The 18,345-nt window shown below is 39.4% G+C and overlaps 1 protein-coding gene across 1 annotated transcript; it reads left to right on the top strand.

Annotated features, from left to right (window-relative positions):
• The first annotated feature begins 165 nt into the window (after positions 1-165).
• On the top strand, positions 166-18,001 carry LOC103695745 (protein ALTERED PHOSPHATE STARVATION RESPONSE 1-like). Its single transcript, XM_008777150.5, has 4 exons — positions 166-1,539; positions 8,362-8,537; positions 10,000-10,223; positions 17,019-18,001. The coding sequence occupies exons 1-4, from the start codon at positions 480-482 to the stop codon at positions 17,809-17,811; spliced, it is 2,253 nt and encodes a 750-aa protein (XP_008775372.3). The 5' UTR covers positions 166-479; the 3' UTR covers positions 17,812-18,001.
• The last annotated feature ends 344 nt before the right edge of the window (positions 18,002-18,345 follow it).

The following is an 18,345-nucleotide window of genomic DNA, read 5'->3' as shown; positions in this document are numbered from 1 at the left end:
ACTCGCTGACTGTCAAGCCTCTTATAATTAATATCGGGTCGATCAATGAATAAAAAATCTAATAATTCGCGTCACCTACTATTATTTATCAATTCATCGTCCAAGTCAGTTCAACAATTCCCCAAACCGAAAAATTAACAATCCCAACCACTACTTACAAGCCCTCGGTCCAAACTGGAGACGTTACCCAGCCTTATCTTTTTTCCCATTCTTGATTCTTAATTCTCTTTCTTTTGGCACTTTCCCATGGAGAGAACAATGGCCAACCTTCCCACAACCACTTCCATGCAAAGGCGACATGACCGCCAGCCCAAACGGCCGGTTGCTTTTTTCGCCCCACCGCCTCCCAAAAGTATGACTTTCACTTTTTCTTCTCTTCTTTAACCACCTGGAAGCGATTAGACGTTCCCGAATCTCGAAAATTCCTCCTCGAGGTCCGTGCGAAAGAGGGGGGAGAGAGAGAGAGCAGAGGGATCGCGATGGGGTGCGCGCAGTCGAAGATCGAGAACGAGGAGGCCGTTACGCGATGCAAGGAGCGGAAGAAGTGGATGAAGGACGCCGTCTCCTTCCGCAACGCCTTCGCCGCCGCCCACTCAGCCTACGCCGTCTCCCTCAAGAACACCGGCGCCGCCCTCAGCGACTACGCCCTGGGGGAGGTCCCCCCTCTCGGCCACCATCACCACCCCAACGCCGCCGCCGCCGCCGGCGGAGGCGGCGGCTCCGCCTCCTCCTCTGCCGCCCCCACCGCCGCCGCCGTCGTAGCCATCCAGCCCCCCATGGAGAACCTCCCGCCCCCTCCCCCGCCCCTCCCGGACTACACTCCCCCCCCGCTCCAGCGCTCCGCCAGCTTGCCTGAACTAGGAATGCCCAAGCCCAAGAAGAAGCCCCTCGCCGGCGCTTCCATTCGCGAGGAGGAGGACGACGAAGACGCCGCCGCCGCGGACGATGACGTCCCTTCCACCGCTTCCGCCGCCCCTCCTGTCAGCGACGCTTCCCCTGCCCCGCCACCTCCGCTGCCGTCCCAGCCACAGCGCAGCACCACCCCGCCTCCGCCCCGGATGCCGGAGTCCAAGGACTTGGGGACGTGGGATTACTTCTTCGGCTATCAGGAGAACATGCCCCCTCCCACCCTCAGCCAGCCCGAGGATACCTGGCCGCCGGCTGAAAGAAGAGAAATTGAGGAGGAGGAGATCAAAACCCCGGCCACTTCCCTTCCGCCGCCGGCCGTGGGCAACGACATCCGTGGTGTTGAACCCACGGTGGCGCCGGAGAAGGTAGTCGCCGAGCCTGTGCCGCCGAAGGCCGTGAAGAAGCCGAAGCAGGGTGGTTCGGCGCACCACCACCATGCTTTGTCGGCTGGGACATCGGAGTCCAAGAGGGGCAAGATGGTGGCCGCCAGCGTTCCTCCTGTTAATTTGCTACAGATTTTGAACGAGCTGGATGATCATTTCCTCAAGGCATCAGAGAGTGCTCAAGAGGTGTCCAAAATGCTGGAGGCCACTCGGATGCACTACCACTCCAATTTTGCTGATAATCGAGGTAAGCCACCTTCTGTTACTATCATCATGCTTTTTCTGTCAAAGTGTTTATATTGCATATTGGAATTGGTGGTTGATTTGAGATGTAACACTTCGATCAAGGGAACCCCTTTTTTGATGCTCAGTTTCTTTTAGTTGCTCGAATTTGCTGTCTTCATACACATGCTGTATGAGCTGACCATACTATTAAGTTTCAGTTAGACCTTCACAACCAAAAACTCTCAGAGCCAGTCGAGGATCAAGGTTGGATTCTAGAGTTTAGGCTAAAAATGATCTGTAAGTCCAATATTAATCTTTATATGGCACTTTTGTTGGTAATATTTTCTTTTCTAAATTTTAAAGAGTATTTTAACTTCAATCTTACATGTTATGAGAAAATTGGAAGCATTTGGGTTGTTGGTCACATGAATGCCAGCGGGAAGTGATGTTATTGCAGGATTTTAGATTCTTTTGGGTCTATCATGGATTTTTTTGAGAGAAAGAGAAGAAAGGTATGTGAGTGGTATGGCCTGCTACATTGTGACTTCACAAATATGACCTTGGTGGATTTGTGAGAGATGAATTTGGATCTCCTCTCTAGCATGCTGCCATGCCAAGTTCAATTCCCAAGAAGTTTTAACTATATTTCTCCATCCTTATTATATATCTTTTTTGGATCAACCATCATTGTGTAAAGTTTGTGGTTCTATCATAAAATTTTTCATAGTTTATGTGAAAAATTTGGTAATTATTCACATAATGAGTGGATATTATTTTCTTTCCTGTTCATTACAAAAGATATCTAATTCGTAATTTACAAGATCATTCTTCTATTGTTTAACATTATGGTCATGTGCTAGATTTTATTAACACCTGAACGGCACATATACTAAAATGATGGGAGGCATGCATGTTAACATTTTTAATATAAATCCTAGTTGGTTTAGTTCCTTTTGATAAAAGTAACAGGTCAAAGCTATATCAAAACAAGTCAAAAAATTGAAACTTATGAGTTTTTATAATTTGATAAAAGTAACATTTTTAAGTATAAAAGTTCTTTCAATGGATATATAAAAATAATTTTAGCCCAATAATCTTATTATTCGATTAAGGGTTTGGTAGTATCCAAATTAGGTAGATATTTCATATGGGTTTCCTAAGCTCTATTAGATAAGCTGTACCCTCCTCCCCAAAGCCTTGATTTTCTATTCTCTTATGTATAAATGGGTTTTCCATCATTTTAGTCATCAATACAAATAGGTGGGGCCCTTTTTTGGGCTAATGTTTCTTGTAGTTCTGTTCTTCTTCCCTTTTATATATTTCTTTCACTTTCTTTCCTCTTTTTAAGGGTCCTATTTGATTGGGTAACATGAGAAACTTTTTAAGAAGCTCTATAGCTAAAGGATGTTTTGTTTGAGAAGTAATAGAAACATAGGTTGATGTCCATTCCTTTCTTGCCTTTTTTTAGTGAAATTGAATTGCTGAGATATCTTGAGTCTCATCCTTGATCCGTATGTATTGTTCATTATGTAGTGTATCGATCCTAAAATGATAAAAGGGCTCTTGGTTCGCGCAAATACCACCTGAACCCCTTGAACAAACTCCAAATTGAGTGGTTTGGGGCAGATCAAGCTTGGTTCACCCAATACCAAGGCTAAAATGATGCTTGAACCAAACAAATCTACTTGGTATTGCTTGAGAATGCCTTTTTTTTAGTGGGGAAAAAGGCTCATTCTTCACCATTTGTAGGTGAGAAACAAATAAAGGGAGATCCTAGGAGCATTTTAGGCTAATCTTAACATGACTCAACCTTGAATTTTTTGAATATTAGGGCCATAACAACCATGTTTTCGTTTGAACTTCAATCCAAGGAAGGTAAAGAAGCATTGCCAAGAAGATAAACTTGAGAAATTTAGTTTAGAATGAGGTGGAAATTAATCTCTTGTTTGATGTCAAACTCAACATGATAGAGCAATCATGCTAACCTAGGGGTTCTCATTGAAAGAAGAAGAGGAGAAAATTGAAATCATTACTATATTTCTAGATGATTTTATCTTATATAAAGTGTCTAGTTAAAGAATCTTCATGCATTGCAAATTCCTCACTATGTTATATGTATATTTTATAAGAGGTTGGGTTTTGGTGCAACGGTAAGATTGCTCTACTGTGATCTGTGTGTTGCAAAGCTCTACTATGATCTGGGTGTTGCAGGTTTGCAACATGAAAATAGCCTTTTTGCACATAGGATAAGGCTATGTACATTTGACCCTTCCTAAATCCTGCTGTGGCAGGACCCTCGTGCAATGGGATGCTCTTTTTCATGAGGGTGGCTTTGGTGCAATGGTAAGGCTACTCCATTATGACCTAGATGTCATGAGTTTGAAACAAGAAAACAACATATCCATATGTTAGGGTAAGGTTGCGTACGTTTGACCCTCCCCAGACCCCTAGTACGAGCCTTATACATTAGGACATCCTTTTACATCAATCATGCACCTAATTTGTTCTTTACCTTTCTCAACAAGGCTTGACATACACCTAGCCACATTCCATTCTTCCACATGCTTTCTTTCCACTGAGCTTTTACTTCCTTTGCATCATGCTCTCACTTTTCATCTTCCCCTTCTTTATGTTCCGTCTCCACCTTCCTCTCATACCTCTTACTACTGTTGATCCATCCTATCTTTCTCGTCTATCAACTCAACTTGTTCCTCCCTCTTATACCATTTGCCCTAGTGCCTTCCACCTCTCTCCCTCTTATTTAGCATATTCTTGTTCACTTGCTATATGCACCTCTTCACTTAACACTCCCCTCGCATTACATGTTTTTTACTTCACTTGTTTCTAATATTGCTTAAACAATGTTGCCCCTTCTCCCAATTCCCAAATCACCCACCTTGCCACCTTTTTGCATCACCTTGTTGATCCATTGACTAATATGCAATGTCATGTCTCGCATTCAAGACATGAGATCTTGTTTCCCATTTTTGGTTCTCTTTCTTCTTGCTTTGTTGCTTAGTGTAGTTTGTTCTTTCCTTTCTCATTGATGTTCACCTTCTATTAATCAATTCTGCCTATATTACCATCCCCACCGTATTTTAAATTGCTGTCCACTTTTTGGACCATTCTTTCCTTTATTGGAAAGAGTTGGCAAGGGTGGAGCAAGGTACCAGGGTATGCAGATAAAAGAGGAAGAATAAGAAAAAGACAGGAGCAAAGAGGAAGCGACAAGAAGAGGAGGAAAATGGGTGATACGAGTAAGGTGAGCAATTGGCAGAGGTAGTGATTGTTAAGGAAAAATAAGATGGGTGAGTAAAATTGAGGGATGATGGCATTTGATTGGTGTGGGAGGGCAGGTTGCATGATTTCCTTTTTTTCAGATTAAGATAAAATTTAGGAACATGCTTGATTGTTGAGTCTGAGATGGATGCTATATTGGTCTTCAATTGGCTATTGCAATTGAATTATATCTAAGAACATGTTCTTTTCAAAGACCATATTTAACAACCAACTAGCCTAATCCATGATAGCCTGCCTCATTCTTTCTTGCTAGGGTACCTTCATCCAAGGTTGACTGTATCAATGTTGGGTACCATACCGATACCTTATCGGTATGTGTTGCCCAAGGTGACAAGCCAAGAGAGGGGGGGGGGGTGAATTGGTTTCTCTAAATTTTTACTATCTTAATTTAGTCAATTGATGAGTGAGTGATGTTAAAACAATACACAATGCAAACACACAAGTATAGTGGTTCGGTGCTCTCCTAAGCACCTACGTCCACTCCCCAAACGACCTCTTGGGAATTCACTATAATCCCGCGGATTACAGTTGGATTGTTTTTCGGGCTCACAATCCAAAAACCTTTACACTTTGGTTTTTCGGGATCACCAAAAATCTATGTTGGTTTTACGGGCTCACCAACGAACCTTCACAATTGGTTTTACGGGTTCACCAACAAACCTACACCGTTGGTTTTACGGGCTCACCAACGAACCTTTACAAGGTGATTAAAAAGAAGAAGAAGGTTGAAACTTCTAGATGAGCAAATATAACAATTATAAGCTACAAAGAAGAGTTTAGAATATAGTTATTGCTTGATGAGACTTCTCTCTTCTTTGTCAAGATTGCTTTACTCTTCAAGGGTTGATGGAGCTCTTAATGTTCCTTAGAATCTGCTCTACCACTTCCTTTTGACTCTTTGAGTGAAGCACTTGGATGAAGAAAATTAGGACACTTGTCTTTCTTGTGTAAGCTTTGATATTTCGTAAAAGGATACTTTCTCTGATGAATAGTGTCACTTTAAATAGTTTTCCTCATCCATTGGACACCCTCCGTTGGTTAGATTTCAAAAACTAGCCGTTACTTACTGTTGGGAGGACAAAAAGTACTTCTGCAGAACTAGCCGTTATGCTTCTGCCCGTGCTGGGGTCGATCCAACCTTTTATGGGGTTGACTCAAACCACTGTTCATCAGACTTGGGGTCGACTCAACTTTCACTGGGGTCGACCCAACTTTCACTGGGGTCGACTCATGCTACATTGGGGTCGGCCCTTTCAGGAAACACAGAACCTTATATTTCAGCTGTTTTTCACTGGGGTCGACTCAACTCTTTTTGGGGTCGACTCAAGGTTCAGTGGGGTCGACTCAAGTTCCATTGGGGTCGACCCTCTCAGGGATTCCAGAGAGACATCTTTGAACGACACAGCCTTGGAGTCGACTCATGCTCAGTTGGGATCGACTCCATTGGGGTCGACTCAAGCATTCCTGGGGTCGACTCAATCTGGGGTCGACTCAAGGAAGGTTGGGGTCGGCCCTCTCAGTAAATTCCAGAGACTTGTTTTCTTGAGGCTTGAAGATGGGGTCGACTCAAGCAAGCTTGGGGTCGACTCAACTACTGTTCATCCGTGCCATTTTTGCAGAAGTGTGTCTGATAGTTCAATGATGTGCCGGGGTCGACTCCATCAATCTTGGGGTCGACTCATTCCACACTTTGCTGCAACTTAAGATTAGATTCATCCGTATAATTAATGAAATATACTTCAAGCAATTTTGAATGTATGCCATGGTATTGCTACATATTCTTAACAATGAAAATTACTATTATCCTCTTAAGAGTACGTTTTACTTGAAACTTTGCCGAATTAGAATTTAGAATTTACTATCTCTTTTCTATCGCAAATTTTATCTCATTATTAATCATTGAAATGCATCTTGATCTCATTCTTTTAATGTACCGAGAGTGTCGAACTCAGTATTGATGTATTAAATTAACTTGTAGTATTTAATTAGATATTCCCTCAATGGTTGTGTTAATCATCAAAATAACACTATCATTCTCAGTATGGTATAGTATGCTTTATCTGTATTGCCACTCTTGTACCAACACAGGATCGAGCGATCCTTTTCTGACACCTAGCCATGGTATCGTCTGAAATCAGACAATATGGATCGGTACAATGTGAAACCGAGCAGAACTACTCAATATAACTCGGTTTGGTCCCTACGCCATACCGAACTTCAGTACAGTGTTGCTATCTTACCAGTACGGTACATCCAATATGCGGTGGTATGGGTCAATATGGCAAACCTTGTCTTCATCATCAAGTGGTGCTAGTTTTTAGACACTTTTACATTTCCAGCTGGTTTATTTTAGTTCTTCTTATTTTTTTTGACCCTTAGAAATTCAACTATTTTATATTTTGCTAGGTGGGCTTGAGAATACTCCCTTTGTAGGTTTCAGTTATAGGACAGCATTGAAGAAGTATCAATGACAAATTATTAGTTAAGATGCCAATTGTAAATCCATCCACTTAGTTTCTTAATTACTTGTTGCATCGTACTATCTTTATAAATTTAAGGCATGATAAAATGCTATAGTCTACAATATGCATAAAGTGCCATTACTTACCATATTATACTGATAGTATGTACTGTCCCTCTAGGTCTTCAGCACATTATACACTATCTTTGAATTGGGAGGTTAGGAACTTAACCTATTGGAGACTTTTTCTATGTCCTGTACTCCTGTGTATGTATGTATGTACATATATATGTATTTATGTGTCAACTTATATGCGTATTTATGTATGTGCATTTTATGTATGTATATTTGTGTGTATGTATATATGTATGTATTATGTATGTATGGTGTATGTATGGTGTATGTATGATTTTTTACCATCCTGGCCCTTAGTCGGCAAACGTTAAACAACATTCAACACATGTATCTACAGTGGTTCATAATGTAAAATTTCTATATATCTTGTAAAACTATATTTGTTTCTTCTAAACTTGTCCTTGCACAGTATGAAAATTTTAAATTGATTTGTATAGAAATATGTATGTATGTGTGGCTCGAAATTATACAGAGCAATGTTAAACAACATTCAGCACATGTATCTCACTGGTTCATGATGTAAGATTTCTACATATCTCTTAAAACTATATTTGTTAGTTCTAAACTTGTCCTAGCACTGTATGAAAATTTTAAATTGATATAAGATAAAAAATATGTATGCATGTGTACAGTTGTGTGCATTTGTGTTTATACCACATGACATGGGCTTTCATCATGATATAGTCCTATATCTTGTTAGCCTCTAATACTGGCCCATTTTGCTCATATTGTAAGAACTAGAATTCATGCTTTGTTTTGATATGGGAAACATGGGAACAGCATGTGATAGCTGTACATTGTCAACACATTATGTTAGTTGTGTAAAATATCTTTTCTTTGTTCTTTAATATATCGATTTCAGTAATATGATTCAATATTTTCTTTGAGTTGGCACTAAATCATCTCTTCTAGCATGCATGTTTTGATGATGCTTTACATCTCTTTCAGGACATATTGATCATTCTGCAAGAGTTATGCGAGTTATCACATGGAATCGCTCAATTAAAGGCATGGCTGACCCTGATGATGGGAAGGATGATTTTGATAATGATGAATGGGAAACTCATGCTACCATTCTAGATAAGATGCTAGCATGGGAAAAGAAACTCTATGATGAAGTGAAGGTATTGTATCTGATATTTGATTTAATCTAATGTTTGCTGACTCTTTAATCGTATTTTCCTTTGTTTTTTCCCCTACTGGTGCAAACTTGGTGATTCTCCACATATGCAGCAAGCCTAGTACCATTTGTGGTTGTCCTTCATGTGTCTTGCTACACTACATTAAAGCATCCAAGACAAAATAGAAGGGAACATTTTCTCCTGCTTATTTTTTAGAAGCATTAAGTCACCATAATTATTACCAAAAGAAAGTTTTTCCCTTTTCTGCAAAATAATCTAGTAAACTAACATGGTGCCGCCATGACACTACAAGCAACATGCTTTGCCCTCATTTTGTTTCATTGCATTACGACTTATTTTTTTTATTCTCATCAAAGCAAACTCCTTAGGTTATTTTTGTAACTTATGTGTATACTTATCAATGGTTTCTTTCTCATATTCCCAATACTCTTGTACAAGTTTGAGTGCTTTTTAATGATCACCTCATTTGACTTTTGTTGCAAAAGATCAATACTGTATCAGTTAATTAAATCATCACTTTATCTTTGATTTATGCAACTCCATAGTTTACTCAATTTTAATATTTGGAACTTTTCCGTTCTATCATACACCCTCCTCATCTTTAAAGTGTTCATACTCTATTCCCACAATCTTTTACCAGACTTAAGATACACAGTTGCTGTTTCTCGCATTACTGTATTGTACAGATGATCATCGAGTCTTCCAGCATGTGACAATTGCACAATATTTCAGGAACAATAAAACTTCATGAGAACATCTGTGCAAAAACAAATTATTATTATTTTGCTTTTGCTACACTGAAACAGTAATATACACAACATGCTGCAACATCTTGCACTATAGGCTTGCTGGTGTGCATGGATTTGTCATAGTTTAGGATTTCAGGTTGGAGCATGTATTGGTTAACCCTATATCTAATTTCTCTATTTTACACCAACCGGGAACAATATGATTCATTTCTTTCAATATTTTAGTTAAAGTCCCTAAGGGCAGTTAGCATGATATCTAAATCTATGTTATTGGTTATGTAAAATATTGTAAATTTTATTAATATGCTTGTAATGCTAGTGCATATATTTTCCATATGTTAAAAGAAAAGGGAAGATAAATTCATAGTTTTCATTTGACTTAAATTAAGTTTAGCATTGTTTGGTGTATCCTTTTGAGATCTACAGCTTTTTATCTTTTAGGGTATACTCTTCCATTTGGCTGCTAATGTCCAATTTAAGCAGCAAGACACTTCTAGGGTATGACACTTGTATAGATCATTGATCAATCAATGATATATGCTTGAGTGGATTATGATATATAAACTATTGATCTATGCATAATTGATATGTGATTGCCAGAGAAAAATATGTAACATAACTTCTTAATCATCTCCTCCTTTCCTGAGCCGTTATCAAATAATAAATCTAAAGATTGCTTTATTTATTGGAGGCAGGCAGGCGAGCTTATGAAGATTGAGTATCAAAGGAAGGTTGCTTTACTGAATAAACAAAAGAAACGTGGTGTCAATTCCGAAACACTGGAGAAAACTAAATCAGCTGTAAGTCATTTGCATACGAGATACATAGTCGATATGCAGTCCATGGATTCAACAGTTTCAGAAATCAACCGTCTACGTGATGAGAAGCTATATCCAAAGTTGGTGGACCTCGTTGATGGGTAAGTTGTTTTGTAATTCTAGGCAGATGATTTTTGCTGATTACACTGTATATCAGGCAGTAGTGCACTTTTTCAAAGTATCATTGCATTCTCTTATTTTGTGGTTGTGCTTGATAGACTGTCCTTAGTCGCAAAACCTGAATTATGATTAGCAAGCTTAACTGTACTATGTCGAGCTATCTTTGTCGATCTTTCTCTAGGCCTTTTATTCCTTCAATTCTCTAACAAAATCCTATCGCTTTTATTATATCCCTAAAGTGCACTATTGTACCATCTAAATCAATTTATCTCCAGTTCACCACCTTGTCCTTGATTTATAGAGCTTATATTCTTTCTTTAATGCATTACCTCCTCACTTTTTCTTGTTTCTTGTACATATGACCCTCAAAACTCATTCATTCATTTTGTCCTATTTCTTAATCAATAGCATGAAGCAAGGCTCGCCATGTCGGTACCAAATCTTATACCGTATCATGCCGATACACTGTCAGTATGCCTGGTATGGGATCAGTTTGGCATAAATCTCGTATTAAATCTTGGTTCGGCACTGATATGGTGCGGTATACCTAGTATAGGGTGGTACGCATCAGTCAACGAACCTTGGTATGAAGCATACAATATTGTGGATTTTATTTTTTTCTACATATCTCCTTGTATGCCTCAAAGGATTGAATTTATAACGTACCTATGTTGCTTGGAAACTCGTATCCAACTCCAAAAATCTGTCATATACGTATCGAACATTTGGATACTTATGAAATTTTTTGGTAGCCACTTTCAAAGATCGGAAGAGAGTTGAACTCTTTCAATCAAGGAACGCCATACCATACCGATTCAGGCGGTACAGAGGTACCGTATTGGACCGGGCGGTATGGGGGTACCGGACCGGGCGGTATGGAGGTACCGTCTCGATTTAGTATCGGTATGTGGTACTGAAGGTGTATTGACACTTGGTACGCCGATCTAGTCTTTGTACCGGACGTACCGATGCAGTAATAGGATGGTATCGGTATGGAGCTTGGCATCGAGATATTCAAATATTTTATCAAACAATATCATTTTAATATTTTTTTCAATGTTTATACAAACAATGTCTGAAGGCATAAATATGTAATTGAGTTAAATTATATTTTATTTTATATATCCTTGCATCTTCCTTTTTCCCCTCATGCCAAGTCAGGCACTTGGATATGCATCTGAATCTGATTCTTAGATTCATGTCTATGCAACACTGCAGCATACATCTCCATTTTCTTTTCCCATCACAAAATTACTTGTTATTTGTATAATGAATCTGAAATAACTAATCAATAACATTGAAATTATTGCTCCTGACAATTATTGTTGATTTTCTGCTAATTTTCATTACAGGCCTGTTTGGATGGCTCAATACCTAGTCCATGAATATTATCTGTGGGCATGGGCAGACCTTTGAGAAACAAATTATGATTAAGGAAAAGTTTGAGGGAGATGGGAATTATTGATTCGAATATCCCTATTTTTTAGTGATCAGAAAAATGACCTTTTTGCAGACATTGTTATCCACAATTTTAGGACATTGGCAGTCTCCCAGGATATATTGAAATTTCTCTTTGGCAAGACTGTTTTTCTCAACAACACCCGCCCATGTGGGGAATTATCCCATGATAACTTGATCAGGGATCTAAAGGGGCCTACAAGGTCTGCTTATATTATGTTGTATTAATTGATTAACTACAATATTTACTGCCAGCTCCTTCATTTTTAATTTTACTAACAATACATTTTGTGAACTCTTTCTTTTGTTTCTATTGGTTCCGAGCTCTTAAAATTCTAATTCTGCATTCACTTCTATGCTTGTGTCCAAATTTACAATATTACATGTAAATAAATTTCAATACAGCACCTAATTCTGAAAAATTCATCTCTAAGGAATACAATAAGAGATGCTTTTAGGGCCAACCTTGGTGTAGGCTCCCAATGACAAGCACTTGCTTGTCTTGTCATTGTTATTCAACGGTTGTCACTACATCTAACTTAATCTATATCTATTACTTTCCTCTTTTCTTAAGTAATACAAAGATTTTTCTTTTTGCCTCCTAACTTGTCCTAGTAGAGATTACCATAAGCTGCATGGCCATATGTAATATTTTTTTTAATACCCTATTGCATTTTTTTTATACATTTCTATTAGTCCTAGAAATGTGTTATGAGTGCCAAGGTTCGCCGTACCGGTACTGGTAAGCATACCGGTCGCCTACCGGACCGGTACGGTTAAATCGGTACCGAACCGGAACACTCTTTTCTGCCGGAGCCGGGGAAAAAGAAGAGAGCGAGCGGGGAGGGAGGGAGGGAGGAGAGGCCGCCCGTGGAGGGCCAGCGGAGGCCGAAGGGGCAGCGGAGCGCGGGGGGGCCTGCAGGGGCGCGGTAGAGGTCGAAGCCGCGGACGCATCCCCTGTTTTGATTTGCCGACTTCACTTAAAAATTCTAGATTTTTTTCTTCGGCCGCGTCCTTGGCCTCCGCCGTGCCCCCGCGGGCTCCGCCGGCCTCTCACGGCCCTCTGCGGGCGGCGAAGGCCTCTCCTCTCTCTCTCTCTTCCCCGCTCTCTCTGTTTCTTTTCGTTTTCTTCGGCATCGGCTGGGTTCGGCCCATACTGGTTTCCACGGCTCTGGCGTATTTGTTACATGCCGGACTAGTCCGATACGGCCCGACCCGGCCGATACAGGCCGGTTCGTCAGAACATGGTTATAAGTTATAACTATTTCTTATTAGATGATATTGGATCTTATAAGAATTTTTTAAATGTGACATGGTGAGAGGATGTTGCGTATTAATTTATGCACAAAAAAGAAGAAAGAGTAAAGAAATTAAGCATCGAGCTAGTATTTCTTGTATGATTAACTGTAGTCAAGGAAACAACTATTTTCAGAGCAACTAATGTTGAAGTTTCTGTAGCTGATCCTTAAATCCATGAAGGCACGAAGCACAACCTTAGAATCTCAATGTCCCGAGCCATTCTTTACTAGACAACTTGTTGGGAGTTCTTAGATCTCTACTATTATTAGTCTGAATAACAAAGAGTAATCTAGGTTGACTAAGCTTTCCTTCTTCTTGGGATATTATATTTTTATTTTAATAATTCTTAGGAATTTGTTGGCTATTGCTAGTGAAATTAAGACTATTAGGAGTATCTATTGTGACTATTCATATTGCCCATGATCCTATTTGAAATAATAGAGCTTCTTTGTTAGTTTAGAACTTTTTTCCTATAGGATAAGATATTTATGAGTTATATATTTGCATCCTTTGGGATTGCACCTAATAATATCTCATGGAGGAAAATTTTACTAGATTTCAATGTTGTGCTGTGTTTGGACACAAGAGCAAGAACCTCATTGTGGCACTTCCTAGTTCCTACTATGGGTTAGTTCCTACTATGGGTTTGCCTGGTGATTATGGCATTTCATGTGAGGAGTTCCTCTTAGGCATTTGCTTGAAAATCTTATAGGCTATGTTAAGAACCATCTTGGTTGAAATCATGGTATGTGGTATTGTAAGGCTCGGGGCGTATCGAACCGAATCGTCTAGAAACCAAGTTATTTCACCCCCAAAATTCGAAATGGGCATTGAACTAGTGCGAACTGCTCTGAACCGAGTGGTTTAGAGCGGAACTAGTGCAAACCGCCCGATTCGCACCGGTTCGGTGTTGAATCGGCTCCTTCCCCTCTTATGATTGAAGGGAGAGGTTGTAAGAAGCTTCTATTGCTTCTCACGCCTCCCCACTTTAAAGTCCACCCAATTTTTTTCTCTAAAAATCAAAAATAAACACCGATTTCAACAATAAAATGCAAGATCCAAGCCTCTTTCAGTGTATTCCCGCTCTCCCCCTCTATTTCTTCATTTTTTCCTTCTTTTTTAGGTCGAAAATCAGTAAGAAAAATGAAAAAAATAGAGGTCATGCCAAAATTTTTGATTTTGGCATGATTTCATGATATATTGTAGATCTATGGATAATCTGCACAATAAAACTAAAATCATTAATTTTTATTAAATCAATAATTTTTAAATTAAAAAATATATTTTTGGATTAAAAAAATAAAACATAACCCAGGGCGCGTATCATATGGGATGAGTATATAGGACTACAATACCGTCTGGTTAGAGGGCTGGACTGGTGTGCTTCTTGATTATACTAATGATCTCGATATCTACGTGAAAAATCGATATTCAACTAGATTTTAGATGTCGGTACATAAATTGTACTTTAAATATATCTAATTGATTGTATCATTGTATGTTTTGTATTTCACTATTTGATTTTAGATATTGCACCTTGCTTATTCTAGCGCGGGAAGCTAGGATCATTGGCTGTTTTTTTATATTTTTGGCCTAATGCGCTAAAGACTGTCATTTTTTTGGTTTTATACTGCCATGAATATTTTGTTGTCGGTTAACTATCTATTCAAAGATCTATAGTCACCTTTGGATCGGAATCTTGACTCTACTTATGCGAAAGGTAAAGCTAGGGGTAGCAAACCTAATGACACGGATTTGCCATATTTTTGTCTAAGGTAGCATTATTTTAAAGCAATGCCACGGTAATGGAAAAAAATTACTCGAAAATATCAACTCAGGGTCAAGAAGCATTATTTAAGATGTACCATATGATAAAAACATCAAATTAGGATTTAAACCTTAATAAAAATATCGAAGGACATCAAGAAACATCAAATTAGAGTTAAAGTCATTCAAAACACAAAAAAATTGATTACTTTTCATTAAATGCTACAAATTGGAAAAAATAAAAATTGGCATGTTGGTTCGGAACCAGCATGCGACACCATACCGTGTCAATACAGTATTGAACCAGGACCATACCAAACTAGTAGCCGATCAGTACATAGCGCAGTACCGGTTCCGCATACCTTGGTTGAAATCATCATGGCATTTCATGTTGGAGCTCCTATTGAGCATTTGATCAAAGAGCTTTTAGATGGTGGTAGCTGGCTAGTGGTAGAGGTCGGAGAGGGAAAGGGAAAGAATTATTGATGGTGCAGAGGTGGGAAAGGGAAAGAGGCGGGAGTACGGGCAGGTCGTGGTCAGTGGTGGTGAGGTGGGAAGAGAAGAGTAGATCGTGGAGGAGTAGCAATCGAGGTGGAAGGAGAGGGAGAGGTGAAATAAAAGCAGGTGGTGGTGACGTTGGAGCTACAATAAGGTGTGTGTGTGTGAGAGAGATTGTATCTAGATGGGCAGTGGTTGCTTGAAGTTAATGGGGTGGTGGGGTCATGCCTTAGGCGAAAGCGGAAGAAGAAATAGAACGTAAAACAAGTATAACCCATTAGATAGGATTTTTTTCCTTGTGGGATTGTCCCATTCCAATTGGCTGCAATACTTGTAAAAGTTTTACTTTGTACCACATCCCATACCCTTGGGGCATGAATCCAGCTGGATTTAATTTTCCAACATGATTCAGGCCAATTTCATGATACACAATCATGTAATTAGAAGGAAATTCCTCCATGTAAGCATCAGTTGCATACTAGTGGTTCCCCATAATGGTTGTAGGAATATATTTTAATAGAGGAAACCGACTTCATTAAACATGTTTTCTTGAAAGAAGTCCAATTGAAGCAATAAAATACAACATTCTGAGTCTTGGTAAATTCAAGATGCTATTGAACTCCTTGATGAATGCATGCCATTGCTCATTATTTACATGATAGAGAGAGAGAGAGAGAGAGAGACGACCATTTGAAATAATTATACTGAATGTGGTAGTCATCAAAGAACCAGAAGCCTTAGCTGCAAACTTCCCATATTCTATGACAACAATACCCCCATGCATGCTGTTTCACTTAAAATGAAACGAGAAGCGACATTCAAGGAATGTTAAGGATCTAAAGGTCTTAAGTTGTCCCTGTTTTTGCACTCAGTAAATTAGATGCTCCATATTTGTTGGTTAGCCTAATACCTAAATTAACTTACAAAATTTGTCTGGTGAGGAGAGCAAAGAGTTATTACTGTTCATATTAAAGATATAAACACCGGATACTGTTACCTGGGCACCCCAAATTTTAGGTTTTTGGATGTTTTGGATACACGGACGCTCGAACACTTAATGGCACTCCTTAATACTTCATACGATCAAATCATGTATCATCACGTCTTCTTTGGGAACTTCTATACAAGATACAAACATGTCCGTGTCTGATTTTTAAAGGGTTCCCAATTCCCATGTTGGATTTTTCTGGACACTTGAATACTTGGCACTTGTGTCACATGCCCAATTAACATTAGTATCAGGTTAATTCATGTTCCAATTATTTGGCATAATGAGGACAAGCTTATCAACAATTGGGACCTCTCAGTTATGAACCCCTGATTTCAAGGATAATATTGACACTAATCCTGGCCCTGAGGAAGTGGTTTGATTGTAAAATAGGCTTGTCATGTAGTTTGTATATTTCCTTAATGTCTTACACTTTTTCAATTTCTTTCTTGTTTTCGACCTTTTTTTTTAAGAATAAGAAGAATCCCTCTTGCAGCGGGCTTTTGGGGGGCGGACGTTGTGAGAAGAACCGTACAAATGTTAAATAGTTTGTTAATTTTGTCTCTTAAGTTCTTTGTATCGAACACTAGTATTACCCAGCAGTTTTCTTTTAATAGGATGGAAAGCAAGTCACGTCCATGTGTTAAAAAAGTTGCCTCCTTATATTTACTCTAACATATATCAATTTTGATGATTTCTCCCTCTAATTGTGCTCAAATACAATGAGCTTCTGATACTTCAATTTTCAATGTTGCATTTTAATCAGGATGGCGAATATGTGGGAAACAATGCATGTGCATCATGGCACCCAGTATAAGATTGTTGCAAACCTCAGAGCATTTGACATCTCATTTGCTCCCAAGGAAACAAGCGAAGAGCACCATGAATGTACCGCCCAGCTTTGGCGAGTTGTGAGAGAGTGGCATTCACAGATTGAAAAACTCATGAAAAATCAGAAAGACTACATCAAATCTCTCAATAGCTGGTTAAAGTTGAATCTCATTCCAATTGAGAGCAGCTTGAAGGAGAAGGTGTCTTCACCACCACGGCCATCTCGACCCCCTATCCAGGCCCTGCTGCATTCATGGAATGATCAGCTGGAGAAACTCTCAGATGAGCTGGCCAGGAGTGCTATTTATAGCTTTTCAGAAGTTGTACGTACAATTGTGGTGCATCAGGAGGACGAACTGAAAATGAAAGAGAAATGTGAGGATTTGCGCAAAGAGTTTATGAGAAAGAAACGAGCTTTTGAGGATTGGTATCGCAAGTATTCAGAGAAAAAGGCAGCATCAGGTGAGGATGCCAATCCAGAGGGCGGTGAAGGATCCAATCAGGACCGTGGGACAGAAAGAAAGCTTGAAGTAGAAGCTTTGGAGATCAAGCTAAAGGATGAGGAGGAAGCCTATGCAAGACTGTGCAAGCAGGTGAGGGAGAAGTCGCTTGGGACTCTTAGGACACATCTGCCTGAGCTCTTCAGAAATGTGTCAGACTTCGCTCTCGCATGTTCTGAGATGTATAATAAGTTGAGATCTGTCTCCCAGTCCCTGGACGGTGATTAACTAGCTCAGCATTCAAGAAGTTTCTTGTATGATTATTCAATCTTTATGTATTATATATTTTCAAGTTCTCGATTTATATTTGTTGCTGTTTATTTCTTGTTCTGTTTGACCTGAAGAAGGGATTTCGGACGATCTGTCAATGTAAAAAATGGGTATTGTTAACATCTATTGATTACTGAATATCGCTCAATGCTACAGAAATCTTTCGTTTAGTTTGTTTATGAGAGGGAAAAGGCCCAGTGAGCCAAGACTATTTTACTTTACTAAAAGCAGGATGCTGCCGTCATTTATTTCTTTCCACTTATTGGGGAAAACCTCTTCCCAATGCTCTCTGTTCGCTATATGCCCATCTTCTAGCAAGCTGGGCTGGTTGATGTTTATCTGAGTTCACAAGCATAAAACCAGGACGAGGTTTGGATCCGCAACCTTGAATTAATCTTTCCAGGTACTTACAGCAGAGCTAGAAATGCCATCATCAAGTTTGTCTACTGGACACTACCCAAATTAGTCCTTGATTTTCTTGCCTTGTGAAGT

The sequence above is a fragment of the Phoenix dactylifera genome, chromosome 14 (genome assembly GCF_051530095.1).
Source record: "Phoenix dactylifera cultivar Ajwa chromosome 14, Ajwa_hap1_PhDact_Kaust_v1.1, whole genome shotgun sequence".
In the NCBI taxonomy this organism is placed as follows: domain Eukaryota; kingdom Viridiplantae; phylum Streptophyta; class Magnoliopsida; order Arecales; family Arecaceae; genus Phoenix; species Phoenix dactylifera.
This window is presented reverse-complemented; position numbering and strand designations above follow the sequence as displayed.

Bases quoted from the DNA above. Each gene is read 5' to 3' on its own strand.
- LOC103695745 (XM_008777150.5), top strand. From the start codon at position 480: ATGGGGTGCGCGCAGTCGAAGATCGAGAACGAGGAGGCCGTTACGCGA. The intron at 1,540-8,361 runs GTAAGCCACCTT...CATCTCTTTCAG, and splicing joins CAATTTTGCTGATAATCGAG to GACATATTGATCATTCTGCA. The intron at 10,224-17,018 runs GTAAGTTGTTTT...CATTTTAATCAG, and splicing joins TTGGTGGACCTCGTTGATGG to GATGGCGAATATGTGGGAAA.